We start from the raw sequence: 25,365 nt of genomic DNA on the forward strand, positions 1-25,365 counted from the left end.
AGACCCAAAATAATAAAACTGTTTTCAAGTAACCTAACTATATTCCGGAAAAAAAACTCAAGTATTTATAGGTGGTCAGGCATGGTGGCTCACGCCTGTAATCCCAGCACTTTGGGAGGCCAAGGTGGGCAGATCACTTGAGCCCAGGAGCTCGAGACCAGCCTTGGCAACATGGCAAAACCCCATCTCTACAAAATAAACAAAAAATTAGCTATGCGTGGTAGCATGCACCTGTAGTCCCTAGCTACTCAGGAGGCTGAGGTAGAAGGATCGTTTGAGCCCAGGAGGTCATGACAGACTGAGACTTTGTCTCCAAAATCAAAGCAAAACAAAAAAAGAATTTATAGAAATAGAAAAGTACCCAAAATATAAGAAAGTAAAATTCAGAATATCAGATAGCCAAAAGTTACCAGGCATACAAAGAATCAGGAAAACAACCCAGGATAAGCAAGGAAGATAGTCAGTTAAAATACCTAGAATTCAAAGAGATGTCAGAATTAGTAAAGAAGTATATTAACTGTATTCCAAATGCTCAAAAAGTTAAGAAGACAATAGATGATATAAAACAAGACCCAAGATGACCTAGATAAAAACTACAATTTCTGAGATAAAAAATAAACTAGATGGAATGACAGATTACATGCAGTGGAAGAAAAGATTAGTGAACTTGAAGATACAGCAACAGAAACCATCCAAGATGAAACACACAGAGGAAAAAAAATCCAAAACATTAAAAAAAATCAGTAAACTATGAGACCTTCCAATATACTAATAATACTTCGTAACAATCTAGTATTAATATTTCCTAAGACAGCAGTAAATGGAGTTCTAAATGTAAGGGAAAGGAGAAAGAACTGAAAAATAAGGACCAAAATTTTTCCAAATTTGATGAAAACTAGAAACCTTCAGTCTGAGGGAATAAAAGACTGAAAAAAAAAAAAAGAAAAAAGAAAGCTATAAGCCCACAAATGTAAGAAGCTCAATGAACCTTAAGCCAAGAAATATGAAGAAAACTAACCAAGGCACATGGTAATCAAATTCCTCAACACCAGTGATGAAGAGGTCTTAAAATCACCCAGAAAATAAAATGACATCTTCCATAAAAACAAAAAGTAAGATATAACAAACGACAACAAAAAAAGAAAAAAAAAAGGAAGATATAGACAAAAGCAGACTCTTAACAGAAACAATACAAACAAGAAGACAGTGAAGTAAAATATTTAAAGAACAAAAAAACAAGCCATCAACCTAGAATTCTAAACAGAACAAAAGTATCTTTCAAAAAAGAGGGCAAAGTAAAGACTTTTTCAGATAAACATAAGCATAAAGAATCCATCACATTCAGAGGAGGAGGAATAAAGAAAGGTTGGTTGATGAATATAAACATACAGTTAGAAGGAATAAATTCTGTCATTTGATAACATGGTAGGATAACTACAGTAAACAACATATTGTATATCTCAATATAGGAGAGGCTGGGCACGATGGCTCACATCTGTAATCCCTGCACTTTGGGAGGCTGAAGAGGGCGGATCACCTGAGGTCGGGAGTTTGAGACCAGCCTGACCAATGCGGAGAAACCCTGGATCTACTAAAAATACAAAATTAGCTGGGCGTGGTGGCACATGCCTGTAATCCCAGCTACTCGGGAGGCTGAGGCAGGAGAATAGCTTGAACCCAGGAGGTAGAGGTTGTGGTGAGCCAAAATCATGCCACTGCACTCCAGCCTGGGCAACAAAAGTGGAATGCTATCTCAAAAATAAATAAATAAATAAAAATAGCTAGAAGAGATTTTTTTTTTTTTGAGACAGGGTCTTGCTCTGTTGTCCAAACTAGAGTGTACTGACATGATCACAGCTCACTGCAGTCTCAACCTACTGGGCTCAAATGATCCTCCTACCTCAGCCTCTCAAGCAGGTGGATCACAAGTGGCTGCCACCACATCCACCTAATTTTTGTACTTTTTGTAGAGGTGGGGTTTCACCTTGTTCCCCAGGATGGTCTTGAACTCCTGGGCTCAAGTTATCCACCAGCCTCAGCCTCCCAAAGCGATGGGACTACAGGTGTGAGCCACTATGCTCGGCTTTTTTTTTTTTTTTTTTTTTTTTTTTTTCTGAAGAGTCTTGGACTGTTGAAGGCTAGTGTGTAGGGGCAGGGGCATGAACACAGCAGACTACAGGCAGCACCAGTCTCCTGGGCTTAAGCAATCCTACCACCTCAGCTTCCTGAATCACTGGGACCACAGGTGCATGCCACAACATCTGGCTAATTTTTAAATTTTTCTGTAGAGACAGGGTCTTGCATTGTTGCCCAGGCTGGTCTCAAACTCCTGGGCTCAAGCAATTCTCCTGTCTTGATCTCCCAAAGTGCTGGGATTCCAGGCGTGACCCTCTATGCCCAGCCTGTAAGAGAAAACTTGAAATGTTCCCAGCACAAAGAAATAACAAATGTTCAAGGTGATAAATATCCTAAATACCTTGATTTGATCATGATGTATTGTACGCATATATCAAAATGTCACATGTATCCCATCAATATGTATAAATTATTATGTACTAAAAAAATTTTTTAAAGCATCTATTACCAGCAGATCATTATTACAAAAAAAAAAAAATGTTAAAGACAGTCCTTCATGTAGAAACAAAATTATACTGTATAGAAATATTGGCTGGGAGTGGTGGCTCACGCCTATAATTCCAGCACTTTGAGAGGCCTAGGCAGATATTACTTGGGGCCAGGAGTTCAAAACCAGTCTGGCCAACATGGTGAAACCCCATCTCAACTAAAAATAAAACAACAACAAAAAAATTAACCAGGCATGGTGGTACATGCCTGTAATCCCAGCTATTTGGGAGGCTGAGGCACAAGAATCGCTTGAACATGGTGGGACATGCCTGTAATTCCAGCTATTTGGGAGGCTGAGGCACAAGAATCACTTGAACCCAGGAGATGGAAGTAGTAAGCCAAGATGGCACCACTGCACTCAGCCTGGGCGACAGAGCAAGACTGTCTCAAAAAAAAAAGTCTACACAAAGAAATGAAGAGCCCTGGAAATGGCACTACATGGGTAAAATATATGAGACTTATTTATTATTTAAAAACCTTTAAAAGGTCACTGCTTGTTGAAACAAAGTAATATAGTGTAGGAATAATAATAACATGATAAGTAAAATATATCACAGCAAAAGCATAAAGGTTGGGTGGAAAAATGGAAGTAGATTCTTATAAGGTTCTTAAACTACATGGGAAGTGGTATAATATCACTTAAAAGTGTGCACTCTGGCAACTTAAAGATGTATACTATAAATCATATAAAGAAATCACTAAAATAATAAATGAAAGGAAAAGAATCATAAATTTTACTCAACTAATTTAAAAGAAGGGAGAAAAAAAGGGAACTAAGGAACAGACAGGTCAAACAGAAAACAAATAGTAACATGACAAACTCAAATCTAAAAATATCAATAATCATGTTAAATGTAACTATTCAAACATCTCAATTAAAAGGCAAAATTAGATCAGATAAAAAAAGACCCAACCCCATGCTGTCAACAATAAACCCACTTTAAATACAAAGAAATGAAATATATATGTCCTGTTAACACTAATCAAATGCAAGTGGACATGGCCATGTTAATATCAAAGTAGATTACTAAGCAAAGACTATTTCCAGGGAGAAAGAGATCATTTCAAAATGATAAAGAAGTCAATTCACCAAAAAGAAATAATCCTAAAGGTTTAGTCAGCTAATGACAGAACTTCAAAATATATGAAGCAAATACTGGTAGAAGTTCAAAAGAAAATAGACAAAACCCACAATTACAGTCAGAAACTTGAACAACACTAACAAGCAACTTGTGCTAACTGACATTTTTAGAACACTTAACCCACCGAAAGCAGAATATATATGCCTTTCAAGTGCATACAAAAATTTATCAAGTTAAAACATCTCTGGACCATCAAACAATTTCATTAACTTTTAAATAATTCAGGTAATAAAAAATATGTTTTCTAACTACAATGGAATTGAAGTAGAAATGAATAACCAAAAGGTATCTGAATAATCCACAAATATTTGAAGCTAAAGAACAGACTTATAGGCTGGGCGATCCCAGCACTTTAGGAGGCCAAGGCAGTCAGATCACAAGGTCAGGAGTTCAAGCCCCACCTGGCCAACATAATGAAACCCTACCTCTACTAAAAATACATAACATTAGCCAGCATGAGAACCCCTGATCCCAGCTATTCAGGAGGCTGAAGCAGAAGAAAAGCTTGAACCTGGGAGGCCAAGGTTGCAGTGAGCTGAGGTCACGCCACTGTACTCCAGCCCGGGCGGCAGTGTGAGACTCTGTCTCAAACAAACAAAAAAAAAAACAAAAAAAAAACCAGACTTGTAAATAACCCATGGATCAAAGAAAGTATTTTGGAACTAAATGAAAATACAAAATATCATAAGTTGCAAGATGCCAGTTAGGGGAAAGTTTTTATCACCAAATGCCTCTAGTAGAAAGAAGAACGATTTCAAATCAAATACCCTTTATGAAACTACAAAACGAGCAAATTAAACTAAACTAAATAGAAGAAAATAACAAAGACTACCAAGCACAGAAGCTCACGCCTGTAATTCCAGCACTTTGAGAGGCAAAGGCAGGTGGAACACCGGAGGTCAGGAGTTCGAGACCAGCCTGGCCAACATGGTGAAACCTCATCTCTACTAAAAATAGAAAAATTAGCCAGGCAGATGGCACACACCTGTAGTCCCAGCTACTCGGGAGGCTGAGAAAGAATTGCTTGAACCCAGGGGAGGCGAAGGTTGCAGTGAGCCGAGATTGTGCCACTGCACTCCAGTCTAGGCAACAGAGCTAGACTCTGCCTCAAGCAAAAAAAAAAAAAAAAAACCTAACAGAACTGAGTCAGTTCAGCAGGTTTGTAGGACATAAGCTCAATATAAAAAATCAACGTTGTTTCCCTATATGAGATCCAATCAGAAATAGATATAAAGGTAACATTTACAAGAGATCAGAGCAGAAAGTATTTAGGGATAAGTCTGACAAGAGATGTGTAAGAACTGCACACTGAACTACAAAATGCTGCTGAGAGAAATTAAAGTCCTAAATAGGTGGAGAAACACCTTGTTCATGAATCAGCATATTTAATATTGTCAATTTTCCCAAATTGATCTATAGATTTAACATAATCCCAATCAAAATCCCAACAGGTTTTTTGGTGGTGGTGGCAGGTTTTTTTCTTTTTCTTTTTTTTTAAGAAATTGACCACTTTAAAAAATAAAAATAAAAAAAGACAGAGTTTTACTGTGTCACCCAGGCTGGAGTGCAGTGGTGCAATCATGGCTCATTGCAGCCTCGACCTCCCAGGCATAGGTGATCCCCTCACCTCAACCTCTCAGGTGGCTGGGGTCACAGGCACACACTACCAAGCCCAGCTATTATGTATTTATGTTTTGTAGATATGGGGTTTCACCATGTTGTCCAAGCTGGTCTCAAATTCCTGGGCTCAAGCAATCTGCCCACCTCAGCCTCCCGAAGTGCTGGGATTACAGGTGTGAGCCACCACACCAAGTAAAACTAATCTTAAAACTTATATGGAAATGTAAAGGACCTGGCACGAGGTGGGTGGGGGGAACACACTTTGAAAAGGAAGAAGAAGGTAGGAGGGACAACACTACTTGATTTCAAGATTTATTATAAAGTTACAGTAATCAAACCCTGTGGTATTGGCACCAACAATGATAAATAGATCACGGGAACAAAATAAGAGTCCAGAAATAGGCCCACACATATTTCTGGACAACTAAGTCTTGGCAAAAGTACAAAGGCAATTTGGTAGAGAAAAGATAGTCTTTTTAAACAAACAGAGCTGGAACAACTGGACATCCACATAAAAAAACATAAACTTCAAACCACCTCATACCACATTTATAACTCAAGATGAATCACAGAGGGAAACAGATCCTAAAACTGTAAAACTTCTAGAAAAAAAGCATAAGAAAATATTTTTAAGAGCCAAGATGGCCAAGAGAAGCCAGCACCAGCACGCAGCTCCCAGAGAATGAGACTCAGAGGGCCAGAGGACTTTACCATTCCAAACGTGGTGCCAGGTTCATTTCTGTGGGACAGATAGGGTTCTGAATATAGCTCCAAGGAAGGAGGCGCAGGGCAAGAGACGCCCAGGGGGGCAAATCGAGACGCAGGGCGTGGGGGAGGGGGGCCTCCCCACTTGAAACGTGTAGCCGGCTCGGAGGGTGGGGGGACTTAACCCCCTCCGTGCTGCCAATTGAATTCTGTGCTTACCCCATCCCTCCTGCAACCCACGGTCCAGGAGAGCCCTGCCAGACGGTGGGGCGCCGTGGGTAGTAGATGCAAATCTGCGCAGCAGCTACCACTGTGCGCGGCAAGTTGTCGCAGGGACCTGGGCCAGAGTTTAGACTAACGCCAGCGGGACTGACCGTCCCACAGAGAGAGGCAGAGTTGAAAGCAGGGAAACAGACCATAAAGCCTGGCAGGCCCCACCTCCACAGAACTCGAACTGAAGCCCTCACTAGAAAGCTTGGCAGTAAATACACCAGCTTGACTCCAACCAGGAAGATCCAGCTGGGGAAGGAGAGACACCATCGGTAAGGCGGGGCCAATCTCACCTGCAAACAAACTACAGGGAAGGACCACCCACCCAGCAACCTGACTGAATCCTAGAGCGCCCAGCAACGCCCTCTACAGGCCAGAAAAGATAGAGCTCCAACCTCAACAGAAAAAAACCACCACTCACAGACTCGTAAAATTACCAACTTCAAAGATTAAAGGGGGATAAATCCACGAAGATGGGAAAAAAAAACCAGCGCAAAAAAAGATGAAACCATCAAAGAACAGAATACCTCTTCTCCTCCCAGGGATCACAACTCCTCACTATCAAGGGAACAAAAAAAGACAGAGAATTAATCTGACGAATTGACAGAAGCAGACTTCAGAAGGTGGGTAATAACAAACTTCTCTGACTTAAAAGACCATGTTCTAACCCAATGCAAAGAAACTAAGAACCCTGAAAAAAGGTTAGACAAAATGCTAACTAGAATAACCAGCCTAGAGAAGAACATAGACGACTTGATGAAGCTGAAAAACACAGCACGAGAACTTCACAAGGCATACACAAATTTCAACAATCAAATCGATCAAGCAGAAGAAAAGATATCAGAGATAGAAGATCAAATCAATGAAATAAAATGAGAAGGCAAGATTAAAGAAAAAAGTGAAAAAAATGAACAAAGCTTCCAAGAACTATACAATTATGTGAAAAGACCTAATGTACGCTTGATTGGTGTACCTAAATGTGATGGAGAGAATGAATCCAGGTTGGAAAATACTCTTCAAGATATTATCCAAGAGAACTTTCCCAACCTAACAAGGCAGGCCAACATTCAAATCCAGGACATACAGACAACACCACAAAGATATTCCTCAAGAAGAGCAACACCAAGGCACATAGTTGTCAGATTCACCAAGGTTGAAATGAAGGAAAAAATCTTAAGGGCAGTCAGAGAGAAAGGTCAAGTCACCCACAAAGGAAAGACCATCAGAATCACAGCAGATCTCTTGGCAGAAACCCTGCAAGCTAGAAGGAAGTGGGGGCCAATATTCAACATCCTTAAAGAAAAGAACTTTCAACCCAGAATTTCATATCCAGCCAAACTAAGCTTCATAAGTGAAGAAGAAATAAAATCCTTTACGGACAAGCAATTGCTGAGAGATTTCGTTGCTACAAGACCTGCCTTATAAGAGCTACTGAAGGAAGTACTAAACAGGGAAAGGAACAACCAGTACCAGCCACTGCAAAAATGTACCAGATGGTAAAGAACAACAATGCAATGAAGAAGCCACATCAACTAATGGGCAAAACAACTAGCCAGTAACAAAATGGCAGGATCAAATTCAAACATAACAATATTAACATTGAATGTAAATGGCCTAAACGCCCCAATCAAAAGACATAGACTGGCAAACTGGATAAAAAGTCAAGACCCATCGGTGTGCTATATTCAGGAGGCCCATCTTACATGCAAAAACTCACATAGACTCAAAATAAAGGGATGGAAGAAGATTTACCAAGCAAATAGAGAGCAAAAAAAAAGCAGAAGTAGCAATCCTAGTCTCTGATAAAACGGACTTTAAACCAACAAAGAGCAAAAGAGACAAAGAAGGGCATTACATAATGGTAAAAGGATCAATGCAACAAAAAGAGCTAACTATCCTAAATACACAAGCACCCAATACAGGAGCACCCAGATACATAAAGCAAGTTCTTAAAGACCTACAAAAGAGACTTAGACTCCCGCACAATAATAGTGGGAGACTTTAACACTCCACTGACAATACTGAACAGATCAATGAGACAGAAAGTCAATAAGGATATCCAGGACTTGAATGCAGATTTGGACTAAGCAAACCTAATAGACATTTACAGGACACTCCACAATAAATCCACAGAATACACATTCTTCTCAGCACCACACTGCACTTACTCCAAAACTGACCACATAACTGGAAGTAAATCACTCCTCAGCAAATGCAAAACAATGGAAATCATAACAAATTGTCTCTCAGACCACAGCACAACCAAATTAGAATTCAGGATTGCCACGCACGGTGGCTCACGCCTGTAATCCCAGCACTTTGGGAGGCTGAGGCGGGTGGATCTCGAGGTCAAGAGATCGAGACCATCCTGGCCAAAATGGTGAAACCCCGTCTCTACTAAAAATACAAAAATTAGCTGGGCATGGTGGTGGGCACCTGTAGTCCCAGCTACTTGGGAGGCTGAGGCGGGAGAATTGCTTGAACCCGGGAGGCGGAGGTAGCAGTGAGCCGAGAGTGCCACTGTACTCTAGCCTGGTGTATGGAGACAAAGTGAGACTCTGTCTCAAAAACAAACAAACAAACAAACAAAAAAAACTCCTCAGGATTAAGAAAAGCACTCAAAAAAAAAAAAAAAGAAAAAAGAAACAAACAAAAGAAAAGCACTCAAAACCACAAAATCACATGGAAACTGAAAAACTTGTTCCTGAATGACAAATGGATAAACAATGAAATGAAGGCAGAAATAAAAATATTCTTTGAAACCAACGAGAATGAAGACACAACGTACCAGATCCTATGGGACACATTTAAAGCAGTGTCTAGAAGGAAATTTATACCAATAAATGCCCACATGAGAAACAAAGAAAGATCTACAATCAACACCATATTGTCAAAATTGAAAGAGCTAGAGGAACAAGGTCAAAAAAACTCAAAAGCAAGCAGAAGACAAGAAATAACTAAGATCAGAGCAGAACTGAAGGAGACAGAGACACAAAAAAACCTCCAAAAAAATCAATAAATCCAGGAGCTGGTTTTTTGAAAAGATCAACAAAATAGACCACTAGCTAGACTAATAAAAAAGAAAAGAGAGGCCAGGCACGGTGACTCACGCCTATAATCCCAGCACTTTGGGAGGCTGAGGTAGGTGGATCATGAGGTCAAGAGATCGAGACCATCCTGGTCAATATGGTGAAACCCCGTCTCTACTAAAAATACAAAAATTAGCTGGGCATGGTGGTGCATGCCTGTAGTCCCAGCTACTCGGGAGGCTGAGGCAGGAGAATTGCTTGAACCCAAGAGGCGGAGGTTGCGGTGAGCTGAAATCGCACCATTGCATTCTAGCCTGGGTGGCAAGAGTGAAACTCCATCTCAAAACAAAAAAAGAAAGGAAAAGAGAGAAAAATCAAATAGATGCAATAAAAAAAGGATAAAGGGGAGATCACTACCGATTCCTCGGAAATACAAACTGCCATCAGAGATTACTACAAACAACTCTATGCACATAAACCAGTAAATCTGGAAGAAATGAATAAATTCCTGGACACTTGCACACTCCCAAGACTAAGCCAAGAAGAAGTTGAAACGCTGAATAGACCAATAACAAGGTCTAAAGTCAAAGCAGCAATTAATAGCCTACTGACCAAAAAAAGTCCAGGTCCAGACGGGTTCAGAGCTGAGTTCTACCAGACATACAAAGAGGAGCTGGTACCATTCCTGTTGAAACTATTCCAAACAATACAAAATGAGGGAATCCTCTCTAACTCTTTCTTTTTTTTTTTTTTTTTTTTTTTTTTTTTTTTTGAGACGGAGTTTCGCTCTTGATATCCAGGCTGGAGCGCAATGGCGCGATCTCGGCTCACCGCAATCTCCGCCTCCTGGGTTCAGGCAATTCTCCTGCCTCAGCCTCCTGAGTAGCTGGGATTACAGGCACGCGCCACCGTGCCCAGCTAATTTTTTGTATTAGTAGAGACGGGGTTTCACCATGTTGACCAGGATGGTCTCGATCTCTTGACCTCGTGATCCACCCGCCTCGGCCTCCCAAAGTGCTGGGATTACAGGCTTGAGCCACCGCGCCCGGCCTAACTCTTTCTATGAGACCAACATCATCCTGATACCAAAATCTGCCAGAGACACAACTAAAAAAGAAAACTACAGACCAATATTCAGGATTAACACTGATGCAAAAATCGTCAATAAAATACTGGCAAACCTAATCCAACAGCACATCAAAAAGCTTATCCACCACAATTAAATAGGCTTTATCCCTGGGATGCAAGGCTGGTTTAACCTACGCAAATCTATAAATGTAATTCACCACATAAACAGAACCAAAGACAAAAACCACATGATTAACTCAATAGCTGCAGAGAAGGCCTTCAAAAAAATTCAACAGCCCTTTATGCTAAAAACTCTCAATAAACTACGTATCGATGGAACATATCTCAAAACAACAAAAGCTATTTATGACAAGCCCACAGCCAATATCATACTGAATGGGCAAAAATTAGAAGCATTCCCTTTAACAACTGGCACTAGACAAGGATGCCCTCTCTCACCATTCTTATTCAATATAGTATTAGAAGTTCTAGCCAGAGCAATTAGGCAAGAAAAAGAAATAAAGGGCATTCAATTAGGAAAAGAAGAAGTCAAACTGTCCCTATTTGCAGACGACATGATTGTATATTTAGAAGACTCCATCGTCTCAGCCGAAAACCTCCTTAAGCTGATAAGCAACTTCAGCAAAGTCTCAGGATACAAAATCAATGTGCAGAAATCACAAGCATTCCTATACACCAATAACAGAAAAACAGAGCCAAATCATGAACTCCAATTTACAATTGCTACAAAGAGAATAAAACATAGGAATACAACTAACAAAGGAAGTAAAAGACATCTTCAAAGAGAACTACAAACCACTGATCAAGGAAATAAAAGAAGACACAAACAGATGGAAAAACATTCCATTCTCATGGTTAGGAAGAATCAATATTGTGAAAATGACCATACTGCCCAAAGATTTACAGATTCAATGCTATCCCCATCAAGCTAGCATTGACCTTCTTCACAGAACTGGAAAAAACCACGTTAAACTTCATATGGAACCAAAAGAGAGCCCGAATAGCCAATACAATCCTAAGCAAAAAGAACAAAGCTGGAGGCATCATGCTACCTGACTTCAAACTATACTACAAGGCTACAGTAATCAAAACAGCATGGTACTGGTACCAAAACAGAGATATAGACCAATGGAATAGAACAGAGGCCTCAGAAGCAACGCCACACATCTACAACCATCTGATCTTTGATAAACCAGACAAAAACAAGCAATGGGGAAAGGATTCCCTACTTAATAAATGGTGTTGGGAAAACTGGCTAGCCATAAGCAGGAAGCTGAAACTGGATCCCTTCCTTACACCTTATACAAAAATTAACTCCAGATGGATTAAAGATTTAAACGTAAGAACTAAAACCATAAAAACTGTAAAGAAAACCTAGGCAAAACCATTCAGGACATAGGCACAGGCAAGGACTTCATGACTAAAACACCAAAAGCATTGGCAGCAAAAGCCAAAACAGACAAATGGGACCTAATTAAACTCAAAAGCTTTTGCAGAGCAAAAGAAACAATCATTAGAGTAAACCGACAACCAACGGAATGGGAAAAAATTTTTGCAATCTACCCATCAGACAAAGGGTTAATATCCAGCATCTACAAAGAACTAAAGCAGATTTACAAGAAAAAAACAAACAGCCGGGTGCGGTGGCTCACCCCTGTAATCCCAGCACTTTGGGAGGCTGAGGCGGGTGGATCACGAGGTCAAGAGATCGAGACCATCCTGGTCAACATGGTGAAACCCCGTCTCTACTAAAAATACAAAAATTAGCTGGGCATGGTGGCACGTGCCTGTAATCCCAGCTACTCAGGAGGCTGAGGCAGGAGAATTGCCTGAACCCAGGAGACAGAGGTTGCAGTGAGCCAAGATCACGCCATTGCACTCCAGCCTGGGTAACGAGAGCAAAATTCCATCTCAAAAAAAAAAAAAAGAAAAAAAAGAAAAAAACAAACCCATTCAAAAGTGGGCGAAGGATATGAACAGACATTTTTCAAAAGAAGACAAACATGTGGTCAACAAACATATGAAAAAATGCTCATCATCAGTGGTCATTAGAGAAATGCAAATCAAGAACCACATTGAGATACCATCTCACACCAGTTAGAATGGCGATCATTAAAAAATCTGGAGACAACAGATGCTGGAGAGGATGTGGAAAAAAAGAAACACTTTTACACTGTTGGTGGGAGTGTAAATTAGTTCAACCATTGTGGAAGACAGTGTGGCAATTCCTGAAGGATCTAGAAATAGAAATTCCACTTGACCCAGCAATCCCATTACTTGGTACATGCCCAAAGGATTATAAATCGTTATGTCATAAAGACACATGCACACATATGTTCACTGCAGTGCTGTTTACGATAGCAAAGACCTGGAACCAACCCAAATGTCCATCAATGATAGATTGGACAAAAAAAATATGGCACATATACACCACAGAATACTATGCAGCCATAAAAAACGATGAGTTCGTGTCCTTTGTAGAGACACGGATGAACCTAGAAACCATCATTCTCAGCAAATTGACACAAGAACAGAAAACCAAACACCACCTGTTTTCACTCGTAGGTGGGTGATGAACAATGAGAATACTTGGGCACAGGGTTAGGTGGCAGGGAGGGTGGAGGGGAGAGATAACACAGGGAGAAATGCCTGATATAGGTGACGGAGGGGAGGGGGGATGGAGACAGCAAACCACCATGGCACGAATGTATATATGTAACAATCCTGCAGGATGCACAGGTACCCCAGAGCCCAAATACAATTAAAAAAAAAAGAAAGAAAGAAAGAAAGAAAATCTTTGTGAGCATGGGTTAGGCTAAGATTAAGCATTTCTGCTTCTTCAAAGAAAACTTTAAGAGAATTAAGAGAGTCCAAAGACTCGGGGGGAAAAAGTCTTTGCAAATCAGGTGTCTGATACAGTTATCTGTATCCAGAATATATAAAGAACTTTTTTTTTTTTGAGACAGAGTCTCATTCTGGAGTGCAGGTGCACAATCTTGGCTCACTGTAAACCTCTACCTCCCAGGTTCAAGCAATTCTCCTGTCTCAGCCTCCTTTGTAGCTGGGATTACAGGCTAATCCTGGTTAATTTTTGTATTTTTAGTAGAGACGGGGTTTCACCATGTGGCCAGGCTGGTCTCGAAATCCTGACCTCAACTGATCCACCTGCTTCGGCCTCCCAAATTGGTGATATTACAGGCATGAGCCACTGCACCTGGCCTAAAGAACTGTCAAAACTGAATTAAGAAAGCAAAAGACTCAATTTAAAAACATGTAAAAGATTTAAACACAAACTCATCAAAGAATTATACAATGGCAAACAAGTACAATAAAAAGATATCTGAGACTTAGTGCAGTAGCTCACACCAGTAATCCCAATGCTTTGGGAGGTCAAGGTGGGCAGATCACCTGAGGTCAGGAGTTCAAGACCAGCCAGGTCAACATGGTCAAACCCCATCTCGACTAAAAGTACAAAAATTAGCCAGGCGTGGTGATGCAAGCCTGTAGTCCCAGCTACCTGGGAGGCTGAGGCAGGAGAGTCGATTGAACCTAGGAGGTGGAGGGTGCAGTGAGACAAGATCTTGCCACTGCACTCCAGCTTGGGTGACAAGGCGAGACTCTGTCTCAAAAAAAAAAAAAAAAAAAAAAGATATCTGACATCAAGGAAATACTAATTATAACCAGGACACACAGTAGCTGAAATTAAGAAGACTGGCCATACTGAGTAGTGTTGGTGTATACATGTAGGACCTGAAACTCTCATCACTGCTGTTAAGAATGTAAAATGAGCCGGGCGCAGTGGTTCACGCCTGTAATCCCAGCACTTTGGGAGGCCAAGGTGGGTGGATCACGAAGTCAAGAGATCGAGACCATCCTGGTCAACACGGTGAAACCCCGTCTCTACCAAAAATAGAAAAAAAAATTAGCTGGGCATGGTGGCGCGTGCCTGTAATCCCAGCTACTCAGGAGGCTGAGGCAGGAGAATTGCCTGAACCCAGGAGACGGAGGTTGCGGTGAGCCGAGATCATGCCATTGCACTCCAGCCTGGGTAACAAGAGCGAAACTCCATCTCAAAGAAAAAAGAATGTAAAATGGTGAAAAACACTTTGGCAGTCTCTTAAAAAGCTAAATGTACAACTGCCATATGATCCAGCCCTATGATTCAATCCTAGGTATTTATCCAAGAGAAATAAAGTATAGGTCTTTCACAGCAGCTTTATTTGTAACAGCCCAGAACAACCCACATTTCCATCAACAGGTGAATGGATAAAAAACTGTGAATAACTGGCCAGGCGCAGTGGCTCACACCTGTAATCCTAGCACTTTGAGAGGCCGACGTGGGTGGATCTGAGGTCAGGAGTTCAAGACCAGCCTGGCCAAGATGGTGAAACCCCATCTCTACTAAAAATATAAAAATTAGCCAAGTGTGGTGATGCGCACCTGTAATCCCAGTTACTTGGGAGGCTAAGGCAGAGAACTGCTTGAACTCAGGAGGCAGAGGGTGCAGTGAGCCGACATCATGCTACTGCACTTCAGCCTAGATGACAGAGTGACTAGACTCTGTTTCAAAAAAAATTGGGAATAACTATTCAGAAATAAAAAGCAATAAACAGTCAGGTACAGTGGCTCACACCTGTAATCCCAAAACACTTTAGGAGGCTGAATGGGAGGATTGCTTGAGTCCAAGAGTTTGCAACCAGCTGGGCAACATGATAAGACCCCATCTCCACAGAAAAAAAAATTTTTTTAATTAGCCACACATGGTGGTACATGCCTCTGGTCCCAGTTACTAGGGACCCTGAGTGGTCAAGGTGCAGTGAGCCATGTTTGCGACACTGCACTCCAGCCAGGGTGACAGAAGACTCTGTCACAAGAAAAAAAACAACAATGAACTATTAACATACCACAATATAGATTAATTTCAAAATAATGAGGCTGAGAAAAATAAACCAAGCATAAAATGACCATATAGCATAATTTCATTTATATACTATATAAGCCCATTTTTATAAAACTCTAGATAATGCAAACTAATCTAGGGTGACAGCAGGTTAGCAGTTGCTCAGTAATGGTGGGAGGGTACAAGTGGGTGGGAGAAAGAGATTACAAAGGGGCAGGAGAAAACTTTGGGAGGTTATACATATATTATCCTGATTGTCACTGTCTGTCTATATTTGTTATCTTGTTAAATATTTCAAATCTTTGTTATGATGGTTTCATGAGATATACATATGTAAAAATTATTCAGTTACGTACTTTAAATGTGTGCAATTTACTGTGTGCCAATTATACCTCAATAAAGCTGTCAGAATTATTTAACAATAATCAATATATTTTTAGCTAAATAAACACTTATATTTTTATTTTTATATCAAGAGGACTCAACTGTTAGTTTAAAGTAAAACAAAACTAACATTTAGTCAATACCCACTATATGCCAAGCATTATGTCAGCCAATTTACATATTAATTTATACTCTCATTACCTTAAGACTATTAGTTGTAAAATGGAGTTGGGGGTAGGTAGAAGGGAAAACAGCTTTAGAAACCAGACAGGCTTTTTTTTCTATTTTAAGAAAACCCTGACTTCTAGTTTCTACAAATCACGTATTTAACAATATCAATAAACATACCAGATTTCAATCTAAATCCCTAGAGTCAAGTTCTATAAATTTAACTTGGATTGACAGTGGGAACACATGCCAGGAAAAAAGTTTACAGTGGATGTTTAAATTAGGATTATGAGGCTGAGCACAGTGGCTCACGCTTATAATCCCAGCACTTTGGGAGGTCGAGGCGGGCAGATCACAAGGTCAGGAGTTCAAGACCAGTCTGACCAACATGGTAAAGCCCCCATCTCTACTAAAAATACAAAAATTCCCTGGGCATGGTGGCGTGCCCTGTAATCCCAGCTATTCAGGAGGCTGAGGCAAGAGAATCACTTGAACCTGAGAGGCGGAGGCTGCAGAGCACTGACATCACGCCACTGTTCTCCAGTCTGGGCGACAGAGTCTTGCTCTGTCTCCAAAAAAAAAAAAAAAAAGAAACAAAATAAAATAAATTATGATTATGTTCTCATATATCTGGATGCACTGAATCTTCCTACAAGTACCCTGAGTGAATGGCAGTTCTGTTTGGTCCCATAGTTCATGTAAAAATTATTACATAGTTCATATAGGACCAAACAAAAATCAAAAGGCTGTGTAATTGGCAATGCCCAATTACTCTGCAAACTAGTTTCCCCACTGTGTTTACCTTATTTAAAACCTGCACCTACTTCCAAAAAGGACTGAAAGTGGCTTTTCTGGCCGGGCGTGGTGGCTCAGGCTTGTAATCCCAGCACTTTGGGAGGCCAACGCAGGCGGATCACAAGGTCAGGAGATTGAGACCATCCTGGCCAATATGGTGAAACCCCATCTCTACTAAGATACAAAAAAAAAAAAAAAAAATTAGCTGGGAGTCGTGACGCATGCCTGTAGTCCCAACTACTCAGGAGGCTGAGGCAGGAGAATCGCTTGGACCCGGGAGGTGGAGGTTGCGGTGAGCTGAGATTGCACTACTGCACTCCAGCCTGGCAACAGAGCAAGACTCTGTCTTGAAAAAAAAAAAAGCTTTTCCATCTGCAAAATCAAATACCTGATTGGCAGATCTCTAAAAGACACTAGTTTTTGCCATTCTACTTTCTCTCATTCATTTTCTTAGAAACTACATTAACTGTATTTCAAACAAAATAACGACAATAAAAGATTTGTTTTGTTTTCAAACCAAGCAAGCTAAGTCCTACAAAATACCTTATATATGTGACCTCTCTCTTAATTTACCTTTAATTTTCCATGTCTCCCAGATGGAAAAAAATTCTATGCCAAAAAAGTATATACAAATAATCCTTTAACCATTCTCTAAATAAAATTTGGCCCTTAACTTAGGAAATCTCAATACTTTATTGGAACTCAACTTCATAGCTGTGCCATTACCTAACCCACAGCTTATCCCAAGCAGGTGTTCTCCATTAAGTGTTCAATTTCAAACTGCCATTACCTGTGCCATTACCTGTGATCCCTCTCCTTCATTCACACATTAACTTTCTGTGTCCTCTCAGCTAAATCTTTACTTCAATGGCTTAACTCTAATGAAAACAAAAAGATCACAATCTCTACTATATTTAGAAGCTTTATATTTTCTTGAAAACTGCTTTTTTATAGCGCTAAACTGGATTAATTGCTTTCTTACTACTCTACTGGAATAAATACAATTTACTTGTGACAAGGATTAGCTGTCATAAATGTAGGAAGAGTAAAAAACAAACCAGAGACACGAAATCTGGGTTTCAGTTCTGACTTAGCCTCCTAGTAGCTGGCTAACTACTTGACGTTCCCAAACTTCAGCTTTTTCATTTGTAAAAAATGGAGAATAATAATATCTACCTCTAGAGTTATTGCAAGGATTATGATAATTTACATGAAATCACTGTAAACAGTAAAGCACCATAGAAATATTGGGTAATACTGGTGGTATCCTGGTGGTATGAGTAACCAACAGACTAGATAAACATGCATCTCAAATAAGGGACTACTTTTTTCACAAAATAAACATCACTTTCCAAAACAAATATGCATCAGTAAGACAGCTCGAGACAAACTCTGAACTAGGATTCAGGCATCTGGATGAATGCATCTTCTTCAGCTAGTTTTACCATTAACTCTACACATTAACACAGGCAAATTAACTTTCCTTTTCATCTCAAATGCCTTCATCTAAAAAATCTAATTACTGGACCAGATGCGCCTTAAGTATTATTACAGCCCTTATCACCCTACTAAATAAGTATTCAAAAGAGTCATTTAACATTATATTCAAAACTCAAGACCACTGTTTGATCTATCAGCAAAACAGAACTTAAGGGCAGACGACGACAAAAAAAATTTTTTTTAATTTTTTTTGATTAAATATATAATTATATACAATTCTCGAGAAGCAAAGGAAGAGATAAACTACCCTGTTTTAATAGTTCTCCCTCTAAATGACTAGTGATGAACAAGGTGTATCAACAAAAGGGTGGGGCTCCTTCCCACAAGCTTTTTGGGAACCACCTACTTCCCAAAGAGGTGTAACTGCTTCCTCCTTGCCTTCATCTGCCAAGACACTTGAAAGATTAAGGTTTATATTGTCTGAGAGAGAATTTTATTTTTCTTTTTACTTGGGTGGGGTTGGCAGGAGTCATCTGGTAAACATATCCTATAAACACCATTATTCACAACGCCAGGTCTCCCCGCAAAGTCTTAAAGATCTAAGTTTTTCGAGTAATACTAATTTTTAAAAATGAGTTCAGACTATAACTCAGAATTACATATTCCTGTGTTAACAGTAATTAGTGCTGCCAACTGCCAAGTTTTCGCTTCCCAGATTTATTCACCCTCCCGCGTCTCTGCAGAGACTACGATTTGCCCTCTCCAAGCACCGGGCCAGGTCCCGAGGGAGAGTCCCCAGCGGCTCCCAGGAGAGGGAAGGCCGGGCAACCCAGGCCTCAGCGCTGCCATCCCTCGCTCCTCACCGATGACGATGCGCAGGTGCTTGAGGCGAGTCAGTGCGTCCTTCTTGGTGTCCAGCACCTTCTGGGTGGACTTCTTCACGTCCCCGTGCGGCTTCTTGGAGAACATCCTGCCGCTGCCGCTGCCGCTACCACTGCCACCGCCACAGCCGGCTCCCAGCCGGGTCCCGGCGGCAGAAAGTGGAGGGAGTGGGCGGGGAGGAGACTAGCCCGAGCGGCTCATTCGCTCCCCAGCCTTGGGGGCCCGGGCAGAGCCGACTCCTCCCAGATCCAGGCTAGGGCCGCCACCTCCACCCGCCTCGCGCCGCGGCTCCAAGGCACCTTCAGCTCCAGCTCCAATATGGCGGATCCCCTCTCCCGGCCCTGCACCGAGCGAGGTAGACCCGGGCGGGCCGCCTGCCGTCGCCTCCCGCCTCCAGCGGCCACGGCTTGCCGCCACAGGCCGGGGCCCGGGACCCAGAGCCACGGAGGTGGAGCTCTCGGCGGCGCAGCACAACTCTCTCCCTGAGGCCCCCTTAAGGTTGAAGCTTCTTTAGCAGCTTACACCCTGCAGAGGCCGAAACGGAGACGAGTGTGGTAGTGACTGGGTTTCACGACTTTGCCGTCAGTGGCGAACAGTCTCCGTGGCAACCGCCTTCTGACGTCAAGGGTTCTTGACGTCATGCCAGCATGAGATCACCCGTGGCACTCCCCGCCTTGGTTTCCTGTGTAAGCAACCAAAGGAAAAGCCCAAGAAAGGCAAGGAAGGTAGTTACTGCGTGCTCCATTGTAAGCAAAGTGAGAGTAATAAGCAAAGAGAAATGTCCATGATTTATCTTTGAAAATGTGCTTAAGTTGTTGTGGTCACCAGATCCTCTAGCAGAAAGATAAACGAAGCTACAGTTTGGCCAATTTATTCTGTCCTAAATCTATTAGTAATAATATTTCCTGCACTATGTATGTGTTTTCTTTCACATTTTTTCTATTTGCTATCCCTTTTTTTGATATTTTTTTCTATCATATCCCTTTTTTTGCTGCAAACAACATGACAACAAAGTTAAGCAAAGCTATGTAGGTTTTTTATGTGTATGTTAAAAGTAATCTTGCTTTCCTTTCCTATTGTGCTCTTTTAAAAATATTTTTCCTATCTGCTCCCCACATAAAAATGAATATGTTGTCACTTTTTCCTATGCAAAGAAAAATTCAAGATTCTTATTACATTGATGGAGTCATCTGAAGAATCTGCAATAGCTGGAAAAAAATCAGTGAAATTCTGAATGACATAAATTGAAATTTTTCTTGGAAACTTTTTTTTTTCCTTTTCCAGACAGGGTCTCACTCTGTCGCCCAGGCTGAAGTGCAGTGGTGTGATCTTGGCTCACTGAAGCCTCGACCTTGCAGGCCCAGGTGATGCTTCCACCTCAGCCTACCAGTAGCTGGGACAACAGGCGTCCCACCACATCGGCTAATTTTTATGTTTTTTGTAGATACGGGCTTTCACCATGTTGCCCAAACTGGTCTCAAACTCCTGGATTCAAGTGATCCGCTGGCCTCCACCTCCCAAAGTGCTGGGATTACAGGCGTGAGGCCCCCGCACCCAGCTGGGAAACTTCCCTCCACAAAATTATTTGATAGTGAGTTTGCTTGTTTGAAGAACTGTTTCCTTCTGTGTTCTCATCCATAGCAATAGACTGGTCCAATGTGATTAACATAGAAAAATAACAAAATCAGGAAGGAAAAGAGATGTAAAACATTTGTCAAAATTATGTTAAAACATAGTACTTTGCTTAATGGTAGTTTGTTTCAACAACAGTCCTACATTTTTTAAAGTACAAAAAAAAATTCAGTTTTTACATGTATGGTTTGTTTGTGTCATCAAACTTGCAAACCATACATGTTTTGAGGAAGCTTATAATGTAATAGAAAAATAAGGGAATTGTTCAAGAGATTTGAGTTCTAGTTCCTCTCAGCATGTTTTCTTATTAGTAAAATCAAAATAAGGTGTGTCCCACAGTTTTGTGAAATTTAGGCAATAAAAAAATGGTTTCAAGCGTGATCTTTAGAATTACATAGACCTAAATTAGACTTTCCGTTTCAGGATTTACTCACAGTGGAGCCCTTGGCATGTAGTTCAGTCTCAGCCTCGTTTTCCTCATATGTAAACTACATCAGTGATTGTGATAATTAGGTTAGAAAAGTATTGAAAGTTGCTTCTATACTAACATATCTCATAACATTCCTTTCCTCCATAGAATTTAAATAGAGTGACTGTTTAAAGATTTATTCTTTTATGAGATTGTAAACTCCCTGAGGACAGAGACTATATAGGTTTTGTCTAAAGTTGTATCCTAGTCTTCTTGCAAAGTACTCTTTGCAATATAGTCTCAATAAATATGTGTCAAATAGAAGAATGAATGTCACTTTCCCTTCCTTTCTCTTGCACAAGCACTCAGTAAATGTTTGGCAAATGAGTTCCAAATGTAACATATTATTAATAATAATTATATGGTGGCAGACCTGAGAAAAATTTGGAACACCATTGTAAAACAAATTAGCATAATGTAATGTAGATATGGCACACCCAGCCTGCTGCCTGGTTTTCTCTTCCCAGTGATTTAAATATTAAAATTATTTGAAAGTATAAGTCTTTTGCACAGCAGATATAATTATTATGGAAATAAAACACAGAAAATTACCTTTGAAATATTGCTTGTAAGAACTAGAATTTTTTTTCTTTTTGAGACTGGGTCTTGCTCTGTCACCCAGGCTGGAATGCAGTGGTGCAGTCACAGCTTACTTTAGCCTCAACCTTCTGGGCTCAAGCAATCCTCCCACTTCAGGATCCCATGTAGTTGGGAACACAGGCACATGCCAAAAAGCCCAGCTAATTTTAAAACATTTTTAGTAGAGACAAGGTCTCACTGTTTTGTCCACACTGGTCTTTAACTCCTGGCCTCAAAGGATTCCCTTCCTCAGCCTCCCAAAGTGTTGGGATTACAGATTACAGGCATGAACCACCACGCCTGGCCTACACACAAATGTTTATAGTAATTTTATTTCTAACTCCAAAAACTGAAGCAACAAAGATATCTTTCAATAGATGAATGAATAAACTGTGGTACATCCATATGATGGAATATTATTCAGCAATAAAAACAAATGAATTCTTGAGCCACAAAAAGACATGCATGATCCTTAAATGCATTTGGTAAGTGAAAGAAGCCAGTCTGAAAAGTCTACATACTGTATGATGTTAGTTATATGACATTCTGGAAAAGGCAATATTACAGCAATAGTAAAAAGATCAGTGGTTGCAAGAGGATTGAGGAGAGGGAGAAGAAGATTGAATAGGTGAAGGATGGGACTTTTTTAGGGTGGTGAAACTGTTCTTTTTTCTTTCTCTTTTTTTTGAGACCGAGTTTCACTCTGTCTGGAGTGCAGTGGCACAATCTCGGCTCACTGCAACCTCCACCTCTAGGGTTCAAATGATTCTCCTGCCTCAGCCTCCTGAGTGGCTGGAACTACAGGTGCATGCCACTATACCTGGGTAATTCTTGTATTTTTAGTAGAGTTGGGTTTTCACCATGTTGGCCAGGCTGGTGTCCAACTCCTGACCTCAAGTGATCTGCCTGCCTTGGCCTCCTGAAGTGCTGGGATTACAGGCATGAGCCACTGTGACCAGCCAGAAACTATATGATGCTGTAATTGTGGATACGTGACCCTATGCATTTGCTAATACTCATAGAACTATTTTATAGTATACAGAATGACCCTTAATGTATGCACATTAAAATAAATCATTTAAGAGTAGGAGGATCCTGGCTGGAACACAAAATGTGTCAAAATAATCTAACTGTATTATAATGTATGAAACAACCTCACTAAAGAAGATATAGAAAAAAAGGTACTCATTTGGGAATGAGTGGAGTTTGTAAGACTAAAGGCGAAAGGAAATGAACATATGCACTGTACTCTAGTTAATAAAGTTGTTTCTCATGGGGAAGTAGGTTAACAATTCTGATACTGTTATACATGTATACGGCAATTAAATAATGAAGCAAATGTTTGGTATATGGTGGGAACCAAGTATCTTATTGTTGGAGTGGGAGTTTTTTTTTTTTCTTTTTTTTTTTAGATGGGGTTTCACCACGATGGCCAGGCTGGTCTTGAACTCCTGACCTCAGGTGATCCACCCACCTCGGCCTCCCAAAGTGCTGGGATTACAGGCGTGAGCCACCGCGCCCAGAAGAGTGGGAGTTTATAATAAGTAAAGGGAGGGGCCGGGCGCGGTGGCTCACGCCTGTAATCCCAGCCCTTTGGGAGGCCGAGGCGGGTGGATCACGAGGTCAAGAGATCGAGACAATCCTGGTCAACATGATGAAACTCCGTTTCTACTAAAAATACAAAAAATTAGCTGGGCATGGTGGTGCGTGCCTGTAATCCCAGCTACTCAGGAGGCTGAGGCAGGAGAATTGCCTGAACCCAGGAGGCAGAGGTTGCGGTGAGCCGAGATCGCGCCATTGCACTCCAGTCTGGGTGACAAGAGCGAAACTCCGTCTCAAAGAAAAAAAAAAAAAAAGTAAAGGGAGGAGGGTAGAATGATTCATCTAGTAATGGATTAGAGTTGAGGCACCACTTAGGTATTAATTCATATTTAGCTTAATATATATATAGATCGTTACATATAGAAATATTTATAGATATGTGTATATAGATGTGCTAGTAAACATATGTGTACAGTTGACCCTCTATATCCATGAGTGCTGCATCTGTGGATTCCACCAACTAGGAATCAGAAAAAAAATGGATGGCTCCATCTGTATTGAACACATACAGACTTTTTGTTCTTGTCTTTATTCCCTAAACAATACAGAATACCAACTATTTACATAGCATTTACATTGTATTAGGTATTATAAGTAATCTAGATATGGCTTGAAGTATATGGTCGGGGTGGGGCATGGTGGCTCACACCTGAAATCCCAGCACATTAGAAGGCCAAGGCAGGCAGATCACTTGAGCCCAGGAGTCTATGACCAGCCTGGGCAACATGGTGAAACCCTATCTTTATTACAAGTCAAAAAAATTAGCTGAGTGTGGTGGTCAGCCTCTGTGGTCCCAGCTACTCAGAGGCTGAGGTAGGAGGATCACTTGAGCCCAGGGAGGCAGAGCTTGCAGTAAGCTGTGATGACACCACTGTACTTACAGCCTGAGTGACAGAGGGAAACCCTGTCTCAAAATTAATTAATTAATTAATTAAAATTAAAACAAAAAAGTTTTTTAAAAAGTATACAGGGGGATGTTCATAGGTTATATGCAAATACTATACCATTTTATATGAGGAACTTGAGCATCATGGATTTTGGCACCCTGACGGGTCCTGAAACTGATCCCCCAAGAAACCAAGAAATGACTGGTATTTCTTTTTTTTTTTTTTTTTTTTTTTTTTTTGAGACAGAGTCTCACTCTGTCACCAGGCACCAGGCTGGAGTGCAGTGGCGCAATCTCAGCTCACTGCAACCTCCGCCTCCCGGGTTCAAGCAATTCTGCCTCAGCCTCCGGAGTAGCTGGGACTACAGGCGCATGCCACCACGCCCAGCTAATTTTTTTGTACTTTTAGTAGAGACAGGGTTTCACCATTTTGGCCAGGATGATCTCGATCTCTTGACCTCGTGATCTGCCGCTTCGGCCTCCCAAAGTGCTGGGATTACAGGCGTGAGCCACTGCGCCCAGCCAATGACTGGTATTTCTTTGCTCTGTCAGCTGAGAGGCTTAGAAGCAATGACACCACACTAACAGCAAGCATACCTAGCAGCCAGATATAGTTTGTTTGTTTTTTGAGACAGAGTTTTGCTCTTATGGCCCAGACTGGAGTGCAGTGGTGCAATCTTGGCTCACTGCCACTTCCATCTCCTAGGTTCAAGTGATTCTCCTGCCTCAGGCTCCCCAGTAGCTGGGATTACAGGTGCCCACCACCACACTCAGCTAATTTTTTGTATTTTTAGTAGAGACGGGGTTTCACCATGTTGGGCAGGCTGGTCTCAAACTCCTGACTTCAGGTGATCTGCCGGTCTTGGCCTCCCAATGTGCTGGGGTTACAAGCGTGAGCCACTGCATGCAGCCCAAATATTGGTTTTTGCTACCATTTTCCAATAAGAGGAACCAAGGCTCTTTGGAGAATGGTTAATTCTAGGACTGGAGCAAGATGAGCCTAGAGCATTTTGTAGTGCCCCAAAGTAAAGAAGTACTAAACACACACACACACACACACACACACACACACACAATGATAGGAGTATGTCATCTAAAAGAGCTCCCAATGGACAAAGCTGAAACAATATGAACCACAAAATAAAGTG

General features: G+C 41.0%; 1 protein-coding gene across 8 annotated transcripts in view; it reads right to left on the bottom strand.

Annotated features, from left to right (window-relative positions):
* RALGAPA1 (Ral GTPase activating protein catalytic subunit alpha 1) overlaps nt 1-19,602 on the bottom strand; it is a 297,306-nt gene extending 277,704 nt beyond the window's left edge. For 5 of the 8 annotated variants that reach the window (XM_012469045.3, XM_012469051.3, XM_021674917.2 and 2 more), the window contains exon 1: nt 19,031-19,602. In XM_012469045.3, the coding sequence (XP_012324468.2) occupies nt 19,031-19,136 (106 nt within the window). In that variant the 5' untranslated portion in view covers nt 19,137-19,602. The remainder of the gene's footprint in view (nt 1-19,030) is intronic. The other 3 variants (XM_064365790.1, XM_012468992.3, XM_064365791.1) reach the window with 2 other exon arrangements.
* Nucleotides 19,603-25,365: the final 5,763 nt, after the last annotated feature.

Source organism: Aotus nancymaae, unplaced genomic scaffold (assembly GCF_030222135.1).
Source record: "Aotus nancymaae isolate 86718 unplaced genomic scaffold, 86718_ANA_hifiasm-v0.15.2.pri h1tg000062l, whole genome shotgun sequence".
Lineage (NCBI taxonomy): Eukaryota > Metazoa > Chordata > Mammalia > Primates > Aotidae > Aotus > Aotus nancymaae.